At 34.6% G+C, this 18,609-nt stretch overlaps 1 protein-coding gene across 7 annotated transcripts in view; it reads right to left on the bottom strand.

The window, feature by feature from the left end:
* LOC105224118 (protoheme IX farnesyltransferase, mitochondrial) overlaps positions 1-15,987 on the bottom strand; it is a 91,399-nt gene extending 75,412 nt beyond the window's left edge. For 4 of the 7 annotated variants that reach the window (XR_007421165.1, XR_007421166.1, XM_049445896.1 and 1 more), the window contains exons 1-3: positions 15,801-15,987; positions 15,502-15,751; positions 14,757-15,443 (exon numbers count right to left, since the gene is read on the bottom strand). Coding sequence is in view for 5 of the 7 variants with exons in the window: in XM_049445896.1 (XP_049301853.1) it covers positions 14,757-15,443; positions 15,502-15,751; positions 15,801-15,848 (985 nt within the window). In the remaining 2 variants the exon portion in view is untranslated. The remainder of the gene's footprint in view (positions 1-14,756; positions 15,444-15,501; positions 15,752-15,800) is intronic. The other 3 variants (XM_049445897.1, XM_019989617.3, XM_029549849.2) reach the window with 3 other exon arrangements.
* Positions 15,988-18,609: the final 2,622 nt, after the last annotated feature.

Here is an 18,609-nt window from a genome sequence, read left to right as displayed (position 1 = left end):
TCAGCCTAGAAATCCAACGCAGGATAACTCTTGCCAACAGGTGTTACTTCGGGCTAAGTAGGCAATTGAGAAGCAAAGTCCTCTCTCGACAAACAAAAACCAAACTCTATAAGTCACTCATAATTCGTACTGCTATATGGTGCAGAGGCTTGGACGATGTCAACAACCGATGAGTCGACGTTGCGAGTTTTCGAGAGAAAAGTTCTGTGAAAGATTTATGGTACTTTGCGCGTTAGCCACGGTGAATATCGCATTCGATGGAACGATGAGCTGTACGAGATATACGACGACATTGACATAGTTCAGCGAATTAAAAGACAGCGGCTACGCTGGCTAGGTCATGTTGTCCGGATGGACGAAAACACTCCAGCTCTGAAAGTATTCGACGCAGTACCCGCCGCGGGAAGCAGAGGAAGAGGAAGACCTCCACTCCGTTGGAAGGACCAAGTGGAGAAGGACCTGGCTTCGCTTGGAATATCCAATTGGCGCCACGTTACGAAAAGAAGAAACGACTGGCGTGCGGTTGTTAACTCGGCTATAATCGCGTAAGCGGTGTCTACGCCAATTAAGAAGAAGAAGAAGACTTCACTTGGCAGATCGCGTAAAACAGTTTGGACCAATGATTCTTTTTCAGCGTATCGTTTCGAAAACTATATGCAGAATATAAAAAAATTGTAAATAAACCCAATAAAATTCTACAACAAATATATCTTAGACTTCATGAAAAACAGGGTATTGAATCAAATTCAGAGAATGTGCCAAAATTGGCATCATTTGATTTAAATCTCAACAAGCAGAAAGATAGTTTTTGTTTTAGTGAGTTGACAGGACCAATGAAGGTATTTAATGTCATAAAGTCTCAACAATCGTATGAAATTGTCTGCAAAGTTTTCAGAAAGACTGAAAACTACTTTAATGAACCTGTAGAATCGTCAAGTGGCCTAGGGATTGTAGTCGCAAGTGAGTTAGATGAAGAAATGGTAACAGTTCCTATCGAAGACATTGATTTCAAATACTTTTGTATTCCTATCGAAGAGAAATATTTGCTAATACCACTTTTACACCATCTTTTTAACACATTTTCCCATTAACCACTGATTTGCACATTCCACTTTCAATTCCACAACTTTCAAATTTAATATACAATTTTGGTTTTACTAATATAACCAAAACTGTATATAAATGCAATATAATAAAAAACATAATAACAAATATAAAACATCATAAAAAATATACAGTATTGTTCATATGTTAAGCAACAAACTCCAAATGCAACATGTTGAACGACATTTTAACAATACTGTATATTTTTATGATGTTAACCTAATATAATTAATAAAATATAATATAATAATAATATAATTATTATATATACAAATGAGTAACATATTCGAGACGCAAGATGAAGGTGGTAAGTTAAAAGGAAAATACTCATCGAAATAAGTATAAATATATTAAAAATTATTAATTTTTTAGTAGAGATTCTAATCGTTGAGAGGATTGAGCGGCGCCAATATTCAGTGGGAATATCAAGAACGCAACAAAACTCAGGTCATTTTTAACATAAAGCTTCTAATAAAATATACTATATATTAACCTTTTAAATTTAAGATATACTTGAAGCGTTAAAAACGACCATTGCAGGCCAAAAGAATATTCAGGAAAGGCTGGAAAAATTGGAGGAAAATGTATTTATAACTTTGCAGAACCAAAAAACGCTTAGTGAAGGCCAATCGTCACTGGTTCACAACCAAACTGCAACATTTGAAAAACTGAATGAGATGGAGTCGAAAGTAAGTGTTTTACAATATTGTATGTACACTCAGTAACAAAAGTAAATCTAAGACTTTATTTATATCTTTTCGTCTAAATTTATTTCTTAGATTGTCGAAAAGGCTGAGTTTTTGGCGCAAAATAAGTCAATCAGAGAATGCAAAGTTCTCTTAAAACGAGTTGAGCACTCAGTGTGCCGCATGACCGGCGAAGTGACTGATAAAGCAGGACGATGTCGCTAGCACTTTTCCGATGGAGTCGCAAGCAGTAGTTGCGGAAGTGGAGGATAGACTGCAAAGCCAGGACTATGCCCGAACAATGGTAACCTAAAAATAAAATATAATAAGTTTACTACTAGTTACAATACTTTTACTTCTTTTAAGACTACATTCCTTCACAAACTTAAAGACGCCAGTGTTAATGTGGCTGACGTAATGCCTAAGGTTTTCTCGGATGAGCTCTTGGAAGGTTACAATTGGGATGGCAGGTGGAGCAAGAAATCCCTATGCAAGTTGGCGCTGGTTGATACCATTTTAAGAAGTACGTACATATAATTGCAACTTAATGTTTACTTAAAATGTTTACTAATATATATTTTTCTTTTAATTTAGATGTGTTTCAACAACAAGGGTGTAGGAGTTTCGAGCAAAATATAAAACGATCAATACTGCTCAGCCATCATAGGTTAAAGCAGCGCACTTATTTAAAAAAAAGGAAACAATAATTAAATTTAAAGTACGATTAACTAAACCCAAAAAATGAAGCTTTAATTTTACATTAATTTTTTTTTACTTTTTGTACAATTTTTTTATAACATTAATATTATATGAATTAAAATGAATTTAATTTTTTCTAAATAAAACAAATTACATTAAATTAATAAATGCATAATTTTTACATATGCTTACATCCCATACGATTGTCACAACTGCATGATATTTACATCATATGTGATAGTCACACATGCCTGAATTTTACATCACATATAATTGTCACAACTGCATGATATTTACATCATATGTGATAGTCACACATGCAGGATGTTGGCATCAAGCATAACAGGCATTCATGACAGAGATTTCATGTCAGAGATGTCAGATGACAGAGATTTATGCCGCGAGAAACGCGAGTGACCCTAGCGCAACTTCGTTCTGGGTATTGTAGCAGGTTCAACTCCTACTTATCCAGAATCGACCCCGACATATCCAATATATGTCCTGCATGCAACGAGTCTCCGCATGACACTGGCCACCTCTTTGCATGCCCCACAAACCCAACTCATCTAACACCTTCCTCCCTTTGGTCCGACCCCGTCGAAACAGCGCGTTTCCTGGGCCTACCGTTAGATGACCTCGACGACAACACAGATGACCCTTACCATCCTAACGGGGATTAGCATATCCGTTAAAACAACAACAACAACAACAACAGAGATTTATATCATTAATGGCACCGTTGGAGTGAGCAGTGTAGCTATATGTTGTTCAGGTTGTTAAACCTAGTATGTAAGAAAGAAATGCAATATCACATGTATACAAAAGTTTTTGTCAACTTTTTCATATTGCCCTTAAAAATGTGATAGAAACTTGCACTGAGCCAGTGACAGAAAATTGTGTCACTAGTGAATGTCATATGATTGATCATTTGATTATCATCGTTCTTGTAGGGTTGTGTTGAAAGCGGTAGCACCTATACAAGTATACGATTTTTTGTATGTGTTTCGTAGAAAGATTTTTTTATATTAAAAACTACCATAAAAGAATTCGGTTACTAAATATCGCATAAAAACATTTAAGGCAAACTCATTTTCTCATTTCAGCTTTTCACCGTTATTTCGAATGTTTCAGAACTTGGATTACACCCTGGGCGGCCTTACTCGATAACGATTTATACAAACATAAGAATTCCTCATATAATTTTTGGGAGTCACTCAGACACCCATATCAAAACGTTAAATACTGTTTGAACGCAATAGAAATAACTCAGTTTTGCGTATGTGACTGATGATGAATAATGGATGCATTAAGGCAACTATAAACGCAAAACTCATAGGTGAAACTTCACTAATCAGCCAAAGCCGAATTGATCTATGATTGATTAATATGTCTCAATACTAATAGTTCTATATCAATTTAAAAAAAATATTTTTAAATTAGCTTACAAATGCACAAATTGTGTGAATATTAAGAATTAGTAAATTGATGTATTTAGTTATGTAAATAATGCAAAGTATAACAATATGAATTATATATAAACCTTATAAAACCTCTTTACCAAAAAAATTATGTTTATATAGTAAATACCACAAATAAATGTTGCCAAACAATTGATTATAAGAAAGAAAATTCAGTTTGTAATGTATATATGTATATATAAATGTTAATATTTAAAACTTAATTTAAAAAATTACAAAAATTATTGTAAATAAAATTCAGTTTGTAATGTTTATATATAAAAAGTACGTATCACGTTGTTTGTTCGCGATAGACTCCTAAATTACTGAACCGGTTTTAGTAAAATTTAGCACACTGCGTCCAGTATGAATCAAATAGGATAGTAAAAAAAATTCATAAAAAAAAATACAGTGAAATCTCTATTAAATGGACGCTCTATTAAGCATGTCAACCAAGTTCAGTTCTTCCATTTTTGGCAACAAAAAGTTTGTTAGCATCGAACGATAGCGATCGCCATTCACCGTAACGTTGCGTCCAACAGCATCTTTGAAAAAATACGGTCCAATGATTCCACCAGCGTACAAACCACACCAAACAGTGCATTTTTCGGGATGCATGGGCAGTTCTTGAACGGCTTCTGGTTGCTCTTCACCCCAAATGCGGCAATTTTGCTTATTTACGTAGCCATTCAACCAGAAATGAGCCTCATCGCTGAACAAAACACGCGCGCGAAACACATTTCGAACCGAACACTGATTTTGGTAATAAAATTCAATGATTTGCAAGCGTTGCTCGTTAGTAAGTCTATTCATGATGAAATGTCAAAGCATACTGAGCATCTTTCTCTTTGACACCATGTCTGAAATCCCACGTGATCTGTCAAATACTAATGCATGAAAATCCTAACCTCAAAAAAATCACCCGTTAATTGCAACTTAATGTTTACTTAAAATGTTAATTGCAACTTAATGTTTACTTAAAATGTTTACTAATATATATTTTTCTTTTAATTTAGATGTGTTTCAACAACAAGGGTGTAGGAGTTTCGAGCAAAATATAAAACGATCAATACTGCTCAGCCATCATAGGTTAAAGCAGCGCACTTATTTAAAAAAAAGGAAACAATAATTAAATTTAAAGTACGATTAACTAAACCCAAAAAATGAAGCTTTAATTTTACATTAATTTTTTTTTTACTTTTTGTACAATTTTTTTATAACATTAATATTATATGAATTAAAATGAATTTAATTTTTTCTAAATAAAACAAATTACATTAAATTAATAAATGCATAATTTTTACATATGCTTACATCCCATACGATTGTCACAACTGCATGATATTTACATCATATGTGATAGTCACACATGCCTGAATTTTACATCACATATAATTGTCACAACTGCATGATATTTACATCATATGTGATAGTCACACATGCAGGATGTTGGCATCAAGCATAACAGGCATTCATGACAGAGATTTCATGTCAGAGATGTCAGATGACAGAGATTTATGCCGCGAGAAACGCGAGTGACCCTAGCGCAACTTCGTTCTGGGTATTGTAGCAGGTTAAACTCCTACTTATCCAGAATCGACCCCGACATATCCAATATATGTCCTGCATGCAACGAGTCTCCGCATGACACTGGCCACCTCTTTGCATGCCCCACAAACCCAACTCATCTAACACCTTCCTCCCTTTGGTCCGACCCCGTCGAAACAGCGCGTTTCCTGGGCCTACCGTTAGATGACCTCGACGACAACACAGATGACCCTTACCATCCTAACGGGGATTAGCATATCCGTTAAAACAACAACAACAACAACAGAGATTTATATCATTAATGGCACCGTTGGAGTGAGCAGTGTAGCTATATGTTGTTCAGGTTGTTAAACCTAGTATGTAAGAAAGAAATGCAATATCACATGTATACAAAAGTTTTTGTCAACTTTTTCATATTGCCCTTAAAACTTGCACTGAGCCAGTGACAGAAAATTGTGTCACTAGTGAATGTCATATGATTGATCATTTGATTATCATCGTTCTTGTAGGGTTGTGTTGAAAGCGGTAGCACCTATACAAGTATACGATTTTTTGTATGTGTTTCGTAGAAAGATTTTTTTATATTAAAAACTACCATAAAAGAATTCGGTTACTAAATATCGCATAAAAACATTTAAGGCAAACTCATTTTCTCATTTCAGCTTTTCACCGTTATTTCGAATGTTTCAGAACTTGGATTACACCCTGGGCGGCCTTACTCGATAACGATTTATACAAACATAAGAATTCCTCATATAATTTTTGGGAGTCACTCAGACACCCATATCAAAACGTTAAATACTGTTTGAACGCAATAGAAATAACTCAGTTTTGCGTATGTGACTGATGATGAATAATGGATGCATTAAGGCAACTATAAACGCAAAACTCATAGGTGAAACTTCACTAATCAGCCAAAGCCGAATTGATCTATGATTGATTAATATGTCTCAATACTAATAGTTCTAAATCAATTTAAAAAAAATATTTTTAAATTCGCTTACAAATGCACAAATTGTGTGAATATTAAGAATTAGTAAATTGATGTATTTAGTTATGTAAATAATGCAAAGTATAACAATATGAATTATATATAAACCTTATAAAACCTCTTTACCAAAAAAATTATGTTTATATAGTAAATACCACAAATAAATGTTGCCAAACAATTGATTATAAGAAAGAAAATTCAGTTTGTAATGTATATATGTATATATAAATGTTAATATTTAAAACTTAATTTAAAAAATTACAAAAATTATTGTAAATAAAATTCAGTTTGTAATGTTTATATATAAAAAGTACGTATCACGTTGTTTGTTCGCGATAGACTCCTAAATTACTGAACCGGTTTTAGTAAAATTTAGCACACTGCGTCCAGTATGAATCAAATAGGATAGTAAAAAAAATTCATAAAAAAAATACAGTGAAATCTCTATTAAATGGACGCTCTATTAAGCGGACATCTCTATTAACACGTTCGCGGACGCAAAAAATTTTAGGGAGCTGCAAAAATATACAGGCAATTATTTTTGAAACTAGTTGTAATATCCGAAATCTAATTAGACATATATTATAAGAGTAGTCAGAACATCGTATTTTAACCGTTATATACAATGAATGCTATAGCATCCACGACGATATACTTATGTAGATAATGTTTTTCAACCAGAATGACGTGAATGAATTTGTAAATACACTGAGAAAAGATAAAATAATATGAAAGTGTCTAATGAACCAATTGGTCATTATTTTGAAATGTGTATTAATTACAAAAACTTAAGATTGTATTAAATTAAATGAATAAAAATTGGCTTTAAAGTTTGAATGCTATAGCGTCCGCGAACGTGTTAACCTTGCACATTGTAACTGGACAGCAAGGCTGGTAAACAGACATTGAGAAACAAGCCTTAAATTCGTTATTTTTTCCAATGAAATTTATTTGTATGAACAAAATTAAACCTCAAGTATATATGAATAATAGTATAAAATGTATACCACAGCAACGCCTGTCCGGATCTCCTAGTGTACATACATATACATATATAAATGGTAATATCTAGAAGCTACAGCTAAATAATTTCTGACAATTTATAATAATAGAAAAAATAAAACTTATGTAAAATCATGTAAATTTCACCAAAAAAAATTAAATAAAAATTTTAATTGTTTTAGTTGACTGATATGAGAGGGAGTGATTACCAATAAATAACTAATGACCCATAGCAAGTGTCGCAATGAATAACCAAACCAATGACGTATCGACCAGTTTTCTGTAACACATGGGTGACCATAACAATTTGTGCAACGAGTTTCCTCATGGCACTAACCACCTCTTTGCATGTCCTGCTAGCCCTACACATCTGACAAACCTTTCCTTATGTCCCGACCCCGTCGAAATAACACGTTTCCGAGGCCTACCGTTGGATGACATCAATGACAACTTATCTAATCTTTACCATCCTAACGGGGACTAGGAATAAACAATAGAAATTCAGAGAGAATCCTTTTCTGGCAGTAGCATCTCTGTGTATCAAAAGTAGGTTGAATCGGGTCAATACTTCCCTGGGCCCACATACCTAATGTAATAATTTTCGCACTTCCGGGTGACTTTATGCTGCATATATCGGCCAATATTTGAGTTCTTACGCGATTATAACCCAGTTAACAAAGGCGCGCCAGTCGTTTCTTCTTTTCGCATGGAGACGCCAGCCAATTGGATATTCCAAGCGAAGCCAGGTCCTTCTTCACCTGGTCTTTCCAACGGAGTGGAGGTCTTCCTCTTTCTCTGCCTCCCCCGGCGGGTATTGCGTTGAATACTTCCAGAGCTCTAGTGTTTTTGTCCATACGTACGACATGACCTAGCCAGAGCAGCCGCTGTCTTTTAATTCGCTGGGCTATGTCAATATCTCATACAGCTCACCGTTCCATCGAATGTGGTATTCGCCATGGCCAATGCGCGAAGGACCCTATATCTTCCGCAGAACCTTTTTCCCGAAATTTCGTAACCTGCACTCAGCAGGACGGTAATAATTAGTGACTTATAGAGTTTGATTTTAGTTTGTCGAGAGAGGGCTTTATTTCTCAATTGCCTACTCAGTCCGTAGTAGCACCTGTTGGCAAAAGTTATCCTGCGTTGGATTTCCAGGGTAAAGTTGTTGTTGGTGTTAATACTGGTTTCAAAATAGACGACAATATCTACGACATCGATGTTAGGACTGCCAGCAGTGATGTGGGAGCCTATTCGTGGGTGCGATGACTGTTTGTTTGTTGACAGGAGATATTTCGTCTTGTCTTCGTTCACCCATCCGAACCCATCCGCTTCGCTTCATTATCCAGGTTAGAGAAAGCAGAACTAGCGGCGCGCAATGATATCAATATCAACGGCATACGCCAGCAGCTGTACACTTTTATAGAAAATTGTACCTACTCGATTAAGTTCTGCAGCTCGACTTATTTTCTCCAATAGCAGATTGAAGAAGTCGCACGATGGATTCACCTTGTCTTAAATCTCGCTTTGTATCGAACGGCTCAGAGAAGTCCTTCCCGATCCTGACGGAGCTTTTGGTATTGCTCAATGTTAATTTACACAGCCGTATTAGTTTTGCGGTGATACCAATATCTGGTCAGTAGTTGATTTTCCAGGCCTAACTGCCATACTGATAAGGTCCAATCAGTTTGTTGACGGTGGGCTTTAATCTTTCTCTCAATATGCTCGATAGAACCTTACACGCAATATTTAGCAATATTTGAGTTACCTCAATGAAAGTTACAAAGCGTGATTTACTCATAACATCATCTCTTTGTGGTCAAAATAAATTAAACTGCGAAAACATGACCTACCCCCTATATAACTAATATCAGGATTTTCGAACATCCGCTGTACTTTGTGTTTATTTATTTTTTTGTCTTACTTTAATTTTATTTTTCTTTTGCTTTTTTATGTCAATTCTTTAGATTGGTTTATAAGAATTAGTTAAAAATGGCGAAGCAAAAGGTTACAGAAAGTGAAATATTGGAGACTTTGGAAGCGAGTGATGACTCAATGGTTGATAGGAATTGGCTGCCACATGATTCGGCTACTGGCTCCACTGATGTTGATATTGGTCTTGACGATGAGGAAGTTTGGGACATAAACGAAGATGACCACGCAACTGTAAGTTTACCAACCACAGCAAAACTGTCAGAAACGAACGTCAGTTGGACTCAATTTTCGTCGCTCACTTTCTCCGGCAGATCAGGCCTTCAACCAAATATTCCAACAGGTGTTTCTTGTTTGGAGGCTTTTCTTCCCCTATTCTATGAAGGGGCAGACTAAATTTCCGACAATATATTCCCAACAAGCGTCATCCTTATGGTATAAAGCTTTTTAAACTTTGTTCCACTGAAGGATTTACCTGGTCAATAAAAACATATTCTGGCAAGTCATCAACTGGATTGAGAGAAATCAGTTTGGTCAAAAAAATAAGCGAAGATCTAAGCGCTATATTGAAAGAAGGTCGAACATTATATGTAGACAACTTTTACACCAACTGGCTCGCTCAATCAAAGAATGCACGTTGTCGGTACTCTACCTGCAAACAAGAAATATTTCCCAAAGGAAGTAGAGACTGCTACAATAAAAAAGGCAAAATAGTGGCTAAAAAAGAAATGAATGGTATAGTTGTGAAGTGGAAATACCTTTGCAAAGGTTTTAAATGGTATAGAAAATTGGGAATTGAACTTTTACTTGGCCTTTCAATAGTAAATGCCTACATTGTTTATAAGGAAGCTACATACTCATAAGAACATAAAGATCCGCTCAATCCGCGAACGTGTTGTATGTAATCACAAAAAAGGCAGATGATAATAATAAAACGTTTCGACGTGCTTGCGTTTTATGCTATGCAACATCAAAAAAACAATCAAATCGAAACACAGCTAGAAATCATATCAAAAGGACAGCTACGTATTGCCCATAATGTCCCAACACACCTCACTTATGTATTGATTGTTTTCCAAAATATATGCACCTTAAAAACTAATATATACATACATATATCTGAATACTAATTTCAATAAAAAATCAAACACAAAATGTACCTCAGAGATTTTATAATAAAACAAACAAAAATTATCATAGAGTTATTTTGAACTAAGTTTTTCTGCAAATATCGGCATACGTACATACATAAAAACTTTCAAGTAATGTCACAAGAACCTGTGTTTTCACTTTCGTGCGACGTGGCACCCCACGAAGTATTAGGTGTCGTACAAAAACATGCGACATGGCACTCAATGTGTTAATGAAACACAGGGAATATTTTTTCGCATGTGGCAAGATAATAGTTAATAGATAAAATCGAGTCGATACTACCCCAACTCCCATATACTACATAGGCACGATTCCGATTACTTTGACGGCCGGGTAAAAAACACGAATTTCGGTATAAATGAGGTATGTTTGGATAGGGGAGCTCCTCCAATGGAAGAATATGCAAAAAGTAATGTTGATAACATTTATATTTTTTAAAATATTTCCGATTAAAAATTCAAAAAATGTGTATTAATAACACTAGTATTTCACAATGTTTCACTAAATTTGTTCACATTTTTCACTTTGTATATCTTTAAATACACACTCTAAACATTGAAAAATAATTTCATATTTCACTTTTATTTTTTTATATTTTAGCTATATTTAATAATTTAAAAATCACTTAGCAGACTCATCGTTGAAAAGGTTAGATTGTTTACAATTATTAGGAAAACGAACGTTGTCACATCTTGAACACCAAATATGGAGGATTTTTAAAGATTCTTTGTATTTTTCTATATTAACTCCTTATAATATACATATATATATTTAGCTATAATTGAGTTATGAACACTATACGTGACTGAAGTATTTTCGCCTAGAACTCCTTTCTGCGTTGGTGGCCTTCGGCCGCGCTTGAAAAAACTAACCCTGGTCGAGCCAATTCCCAGGGTGACTGAAGTACTCTTTCTGCGTTGACGACCTTCGGCCGCGCTTCAAAAAAATAGCCCTGGTCGAGCCAATACTCAGGGTGACTATTTTATTACGTAATATTATTATTTAATATTAAATTTAAATAATAAAATATCCATATGCATGGAAAGATACTCTTTTTAATATAAAATATAATTTATAGACGCTTGTTTTTATTAGAACTAGGATTGCTAAATACAGAAAGAGGAATTATAGCGAAATAGAGAAATTTCAGCGAATTGCTCATATTTGCTTATTATCTTATGGCAACGCTCCATTCCCTCATAATTGTTAGCACATCAATAATGTTCACTACGAGTGTAAAAAGTAATTTTTAAAATATAAATTTCTTACTTATAAAACCTGCAAAACCTGCAAAACCTGCAAAAAGTGTAAATTGTGAATTTGTTTAAATGTTCACAGGAATTTGAAGTGAAAAATGTGCAATATAGAGAAATAGCTTGTTGAAATGATCGAATTTTGAGAATATTTGAACTTTAAAGTCGAATATCTTGTAAACTAAGCGTATGCGGACTTCAGGACTTCATCTTTCCAACTAAACCATCGCGGCGCCGAAGAACTACATACGTATAATGGTTTTCGTTTTTTTAACGATCTTTATATCGAATATGTCGGTCAGTGTACAAGTGTATGTATATACAAAAATTTCTTGGATTCCGATTCTCTGGTTGACATTTTATTTTTTAACCCCTCGGGGTTGATTTCGCAAATTTCAAAAACATAAAATATTCGGCATTGACCGAACTTAGCCCTCCCTTACTTGTTTAGACATGTGGTGTAACTTTATTTATATTCAGTTTGATTTGTCATTTTATCTTATATATAAAAATGAATCGCTAAATGTGTTGGTAAGCGCATAACTCAAAAACGCCTGGACCAATTTTGCCAATTCTTTTTTTAAAATGTTCGTTGAGGCTCAAGGATGGTTTTTACGACAAGAAAATTTTGAAAAATTGCCGAAAACCTCTAAAAACAGCCCTTTTCTTTTTTTCCATACAAACGAATGAATTTTTGTTTATTAGTAACGCTAAGGGAACGACTGAACCAATTTTGGTGAAATTTTCAGAGAATGTTCCATGTGGATCGGGGAAAGTTTAGAAATAAAAAATCCTGTATGCCTTTTGTGAGGAAAAGTCGGAAAATTGGACAATTCCAAAAAGTTAATCTTTTCCATACAAAATTTTGTTTTCAATTTTTTTGTTTTGTTTTTCAATTATTTGAATCGTTCAAATTTGTCGTTTGTTTCAAAAATTTTTGAAAATTATTCAGTGAAAATGTTATGTGTTTTTAAAACAAAGTGTTCAATTACAGCTTGAATTTTGTCACGATGCCATGAAGAGGTCGCGCTAATATCGGTCGGCGTTCTTTTGGCATCAACATATGTACATTAACAGCCTAAGGCACATGATCGAGTACTCCCAGAATGCGATGACATACGTGCGGTATTATACGTCGCGGTCAATCAGAAAGCGATCGTCTGGTGTTGTTAGATGCTAGATGTACTCTGTTGTGTTGCAAAAGAGAGGTTTGCCGCACGCAAAATCCTGTATTATACTAAGTGATGAAAATCAGCATTCCACTTCGGTTTGTATGTCTGACAATAAATGCACGAAACAGTATCCACGTGCTTTTCTTTCGGAAACACAAACCTGAAATGATGGATATCCACTCTATCGGCGTCGCTCACCAGACGACAACGGCAGAACATTCAGCATTCAATATAGAAGACTGAGTATCGAAGTTGACAACACATGGATCGTACCATATTCGCCACTGTTGTCTAATTCACATTCAAAAGTCATGTCAATGTTGAGTATTGCAGTTTGGTGTAATCGATAAAATACGTTTGTAAATACGTCGCCAAAGGAAGCAACATCGCGATTATTGGTCTTGAACGATACGGTCGGTGAACTGCAATAAAGCGCTTTGTAGGATATTTACTTTTGAAATTCATGAACGTTTGCCGACTGTTGCGCGTCTAGCATTTAATTTGGAGAATGGCCAGAGTGTATTTCAACCCAGAGAACACATTACAGCCAGTGGAAACACCACCAGCAACAAAATTGACTTTGACGATTATATATGCAATGCATCGTCGAAGACATTTTACATCGTATTCGCTAAGAATTGGAAATGTGTCAATTCCGGTTCATACTTCCGGTGGTTTGATATGAATTCCATTTGCCGTTTATCGATTCACAAAAGATGAACTCATCACGAATGTTTATCCGAACATTAACCAAATTATCGTAACTACGATTCCTTGAGTGCACGCGCAATTTTAGCTGCCAAAAATACCGATATTGTTGACTTAAACTGGAAGATTCAAAGTCAAATTCCGGGAGACTTGCGCTCATACAAATCGATCGATCGTCTTGACAATGAAGACGACGCCGTGAATTATCCTGTAGAATTTTTAAATTCTTTGGAGAGGCTTGGTATGCCACCGCATGATTTGCGTCTCAAAGTTGGATCTGTAGTTATTGTGTATCGCAATCTGCAAGCGCCGAAACTGTGTAATGGAACTTGACTGATTGTGACGCACCTATCGAATACAAGGGGGCAGAATGCTTGATTCTACGAATTCGAATAAATTTGGAACTGCTATGTTTTTCACACGGCCAAAAATACGTGGCGTGCTCACGAGTTGGAAAACTATCTTCTCTGTACATTTACGCACCGGAACAGAAACCAAAAAATTTTGTTTATTAAGCTACGTTACATTGAAAAAAAAAAAAAAACAAATGATAAATTTAGCATTCTCTTCATTTCAAAACACATAATTTCACGCAGGACAACGGCTGCGGGGTCAGCTAGTAATGAATAAAATTACTCGGGAACAACGTTTGCAAATAGTGCAAACTAATAATAAATGATAAGTAAGTCGTGCAACCTTGGATAGGTTTCTCACCATGTTTTTTCTAGTGAATAAGAGTATCGAAGAAGACCTGAAAGACTTTATCCGCCATCGTCACAACAATTGAAGTTGTGTCCAACCTCTCGATGGAGCATTATGCGGAAACATCTTAATTGACGAGCTTACAACATTCAACCCATTTCACCTTCGAATTTATTAAAACAAAAGATACGGATATCAAATAGTGAAATAGAGTACAACAAATGACTGATTGGAAGTAAACTTGATTGAAATTCACTTGGAATTGAATTACAGATCCTGCCCGTTAATTGTAATTTATTAGATGTTACTTTGTACCAATCATTAATGTATCACATAAAAATTTATTAACTTACCCAAATAACAGAAGTAAGCGTTTAAAGGAAATGATTCCAAGGCAAACCAATATGAAGTTAAATTTAAAATAGGCGCAGATGCAGATAACAATGTAATTAATGCAGTATATCTCAAAGCAGTTTGTCGACATAGTGCAGGATTAGTCACAGACATCATTCGATATCCAGCACGCGAATAATCGGGCCGAAGATTCCATGACAACGCATTAAAGTGAGGGAATTGCCAGGCAAAGAGTACTCCTGCTAGTACAAATGCTGATACATCGAGGTTTCCAGTACAACCAGACCATCCCATTAGCGGAGGAATAGCACCCACAAGCGATCCAATCCATGTATTTAAAATACTAATTCTTTTTAACGGCGTGTATACAGATGTATATAAAAAAAGGTTCGAAGCTCCAAGAATGGCTGTTAACCCATTTACTCCAAAATATAGCAAACTTAACCCCGCCGTTGCTGATATAACCGCAAATTCAATTGAATGGAGAGGTGTTACCTGTCCAGTTACTAAAACCCGATTTTTAGTTCGGGACATTTGTGAGTCAAATGGTACTTCATGATATTGGTTAATAGCATTCGCGGCAGCAGAAACCAAGCCCGTACCCAAAGAGCATGATAGAAAAGTGTAGAGCTCAAAAGGAGCCGGGGCCATTGCATATCCACTCATCGCCGTTATAACCACAAGAGCTAAAATATATTTAAGATTTGTATTGTTGCAGCTATTATTACATACGTGTATACTTACACGTCAAACGAAATTTCGACAATTTTTTAATATAACTCCTCATGTTTTTGAACTCGGTATTTGGGCTCGGCTGCCATAAGTTACCCTTAATATTATTTCCAGTTACATTTTGTGTTAAACCTTTAATTTCATTGTTAGATTTTTGAGCAATGAATGGTGCTGTTGTAACAGGTACTATTATCACGTTTGGACATTTTCTTACAGAAGTAAAACGATTTGATACGTGACATATGGGGAAATATCTAGTAAACTTAATTATGGGTTATTTCAACTGTCTCTCTTAGTAATACGTATCATACCTTTAGAGCTTTTATATAACTCCTCGGATAGGATCTCCAAAGAATCATATTTATGATAATTTATGCACATTTAAAATACCATATCGATTCCTTTCCCTTAGTAACAAATCTTGATGTAATAAATCAGAGTAGAGATCGGAGATTCTTCTATCCAGTAATCGAGTTTGCTGCCAATCAGCTCTATTCTGAAAAAACCTCTCAACTGAGTTGAGAGGATATATTTGAGAGATTTCTTGCGAGGCATAATTGGTGAGGCTATTCTTGCTCAAACCTCATAAGAAAAAAGCTTAAAAACGTTTAAAAATGTCACCACGTGAGGCAAAAAGCTTTTTGTTATCAAACAGCTTTTTTAATAAAAATAGGCATACAAAAATGGACACACAAATGGATAATCAGCATTTGAAAGTAATTTTGCAAATTTTAAATATACATATGAATATATATACAATAATTTCATATATATAATAATTAAATAAGTAATAATAAAAATGTAAAAAAAATAAAAAAATTAAATAAAATAAAATGAATTATTTAAACATATGTAGATGTCCTTTTATTCATTCTTAGAGGAAGTAAAATTTACAGTGACAGTAAGTAACTTACATAAATGTATATATTGTTACAAAAGTAGTATTAAGTTATATTTGTATTACTATATGCATCCCTGATTATGAACAATAGCTGTAGGTATATGGAATAGCATTTGTCTTGTTGTAGACATCTGGCGCCACGGCTGTCTGCTCGTCGAAACAATAGACATCTGGCGCCGCACTGTCTGCTTGTCTAGGTAAACAATTGCTGAGTCTGGCGCCGCGACTGTCTGCTTGCGTCTGGCGCCGTATAGCCGTATGTTCTGGTAATTTCCAGACGCGATATTCTAGAAGGACACGTCGGCATCAGCGAGAAGTGCGTGGCTATATAAGCCGTGGCAGCGCCAACGTAATCGATCAGTGCTAAGAGTAAACTGTTATAGTGTAGACGAGTTGTGAAATAAAGAGTTGTTGAATTAAATTAAACAGTGTTGATTTTATTTGTCAATCCAGAGATACGAACCTAACAAAGTAAACTAGCAAGAGTAAATTCGTAACAATATATATATATATATTTATCTTTACAGAGGATTGGCTCATAGAGAGCATATAACTATTACCAACGCATTTTTGGTAAGAGCCATGCTCGTAAAAATACAAACACGCCAGGAAACGCAGATCAAAAGATATATTCGACTTCTGCACGTACAAAGAACAGTTCAATGCTCAAATATTTAAAAAAATGCAAAATATTGATTTAAAACAAAATAAACACAGATTTTTTCTATTATGAGGGCTGCTTTCACACGTCACAGATATTTGTGATAATAGTGAGCATTTGAGCTTTCGAATTTTCGCCAGAATAAGGTAACCCTCACTACAGTGAGAAACATCACTGTAGTGAGGTTGGTGACTTTTGTGAGGGCATGAGAATAGGGCTGTATAATAGCATTAAAGACTACAGATGAAATCATTGGCAATAGTTGTCTTAATAATTTTTAAAGGATCTTGTACACCACACGCTGTATGTATAAAAAAAAAGTTTGGTTCAGATTTAGAATACAATCGAACGATGTCGGGCTTATACTATGTTCAGACCGACACTTAATCACACGATTTCGGATGTTGAATGGATTATCCCACTAATCTTAAAAATTTATCAAGATTTCGCCATACAAAAATGACAGTTCAAAATCACTTCATTGAAATGATTTGAAACTGATCCACGCTAAATCTGTCCGTGCGACTCTGTTTTTGCGCAATCTACTTGTCAGCACTGGAAAAATACTAGTCAGCACTGGAAATCTGTTACATTATCACAGCTGATTTAGACACTGCAAAGGGAAAAAAATGTAAACAAACAAATTTTTTTTAAAGCAATGAATCTAATTTCACCTGAAAATCGACCAACAAATGAAAAAATGCATCCATTATTTCTATTATATGGAATATATTAAAAAAAGACGGCTTTTATTTCAAAATACTATATGACAATCTTTTCTTTTGATAAATATTAAGCGATGCGAATTCTTGAATGACAATAACAGCTGTTTTTTGATCTTTCTAACGGCAGTGAGAACACTGTTGGATTATGAAATGCTTAAGTGTGATCTAATCATTGAAATTTTCGGTCTGAACATAGTATTAAAATGGATATGTACGGATCGAGAAGGTCCTCCAGATCAAGAAAATGTAGATATACATGTATAGTTGCCGCTGAATTATGGTTTTGAGAGATTTGCATTTAAATATCAAAAATTCAACCATTTAATATGAGCGTGTCTCAGATTTATAATTAATTTTACTTATATTTTTAACTTTTATATTCACTAACATTTCACTCATACGTTTCTAACAACTTATTTTATGCTAAAGAGTGTAAAAATGACTTTAATAATTAATAGTTCCATATTAATCTTTAGTTAAAATCCATTTATTTATGCAATAAGAAAATGGCTGTAAACCATAGATAACCTGCAAACCGTGGTAAAAGTGCTGCAATCAAGTAAAAAATTAGTGCTGCCATATTTTGTAAAGGAATAAAAATAATCCAACAGAATGATTACGACATCAATTCAAAATTCCTTATCGTATAAGGAGTAATGTTACATTTTACAGAATTTTTATTATCTTGATAAATCCCGTCGTTGTATGTACATATGTACGTAAGGTAAAACTGTGTATTAGTTGGAATGCAGCCCTTTTGTTATTGTGTGAACAAAATTTGAAACGAATTAGTGAAGTGTTAGTGGATACAAAAGTTAAAAAATTAGGTGGTA

Source organism: Bactrocera dorsalis, chromosome 1 (assembly GCF_023373825.1).
Source record: "Bactrocera dorsalis isolate Fly_Bdor chromosome 1, ASM2337382v1, whole genome shotgun sequence".
Taxonomy (NCBI): domain Eukaryota; kingdom Metazoa; phylum Arthropoda; class Insecta; order Diptera; family Tephritidae; genus Bactrocera; species Bactrocera dorsalis.
The sequence above is the reverse complement of the archived record's forward strand: the minus strand, read 5'-3'. Positions and strand labels throughout refer to the sequence as shown.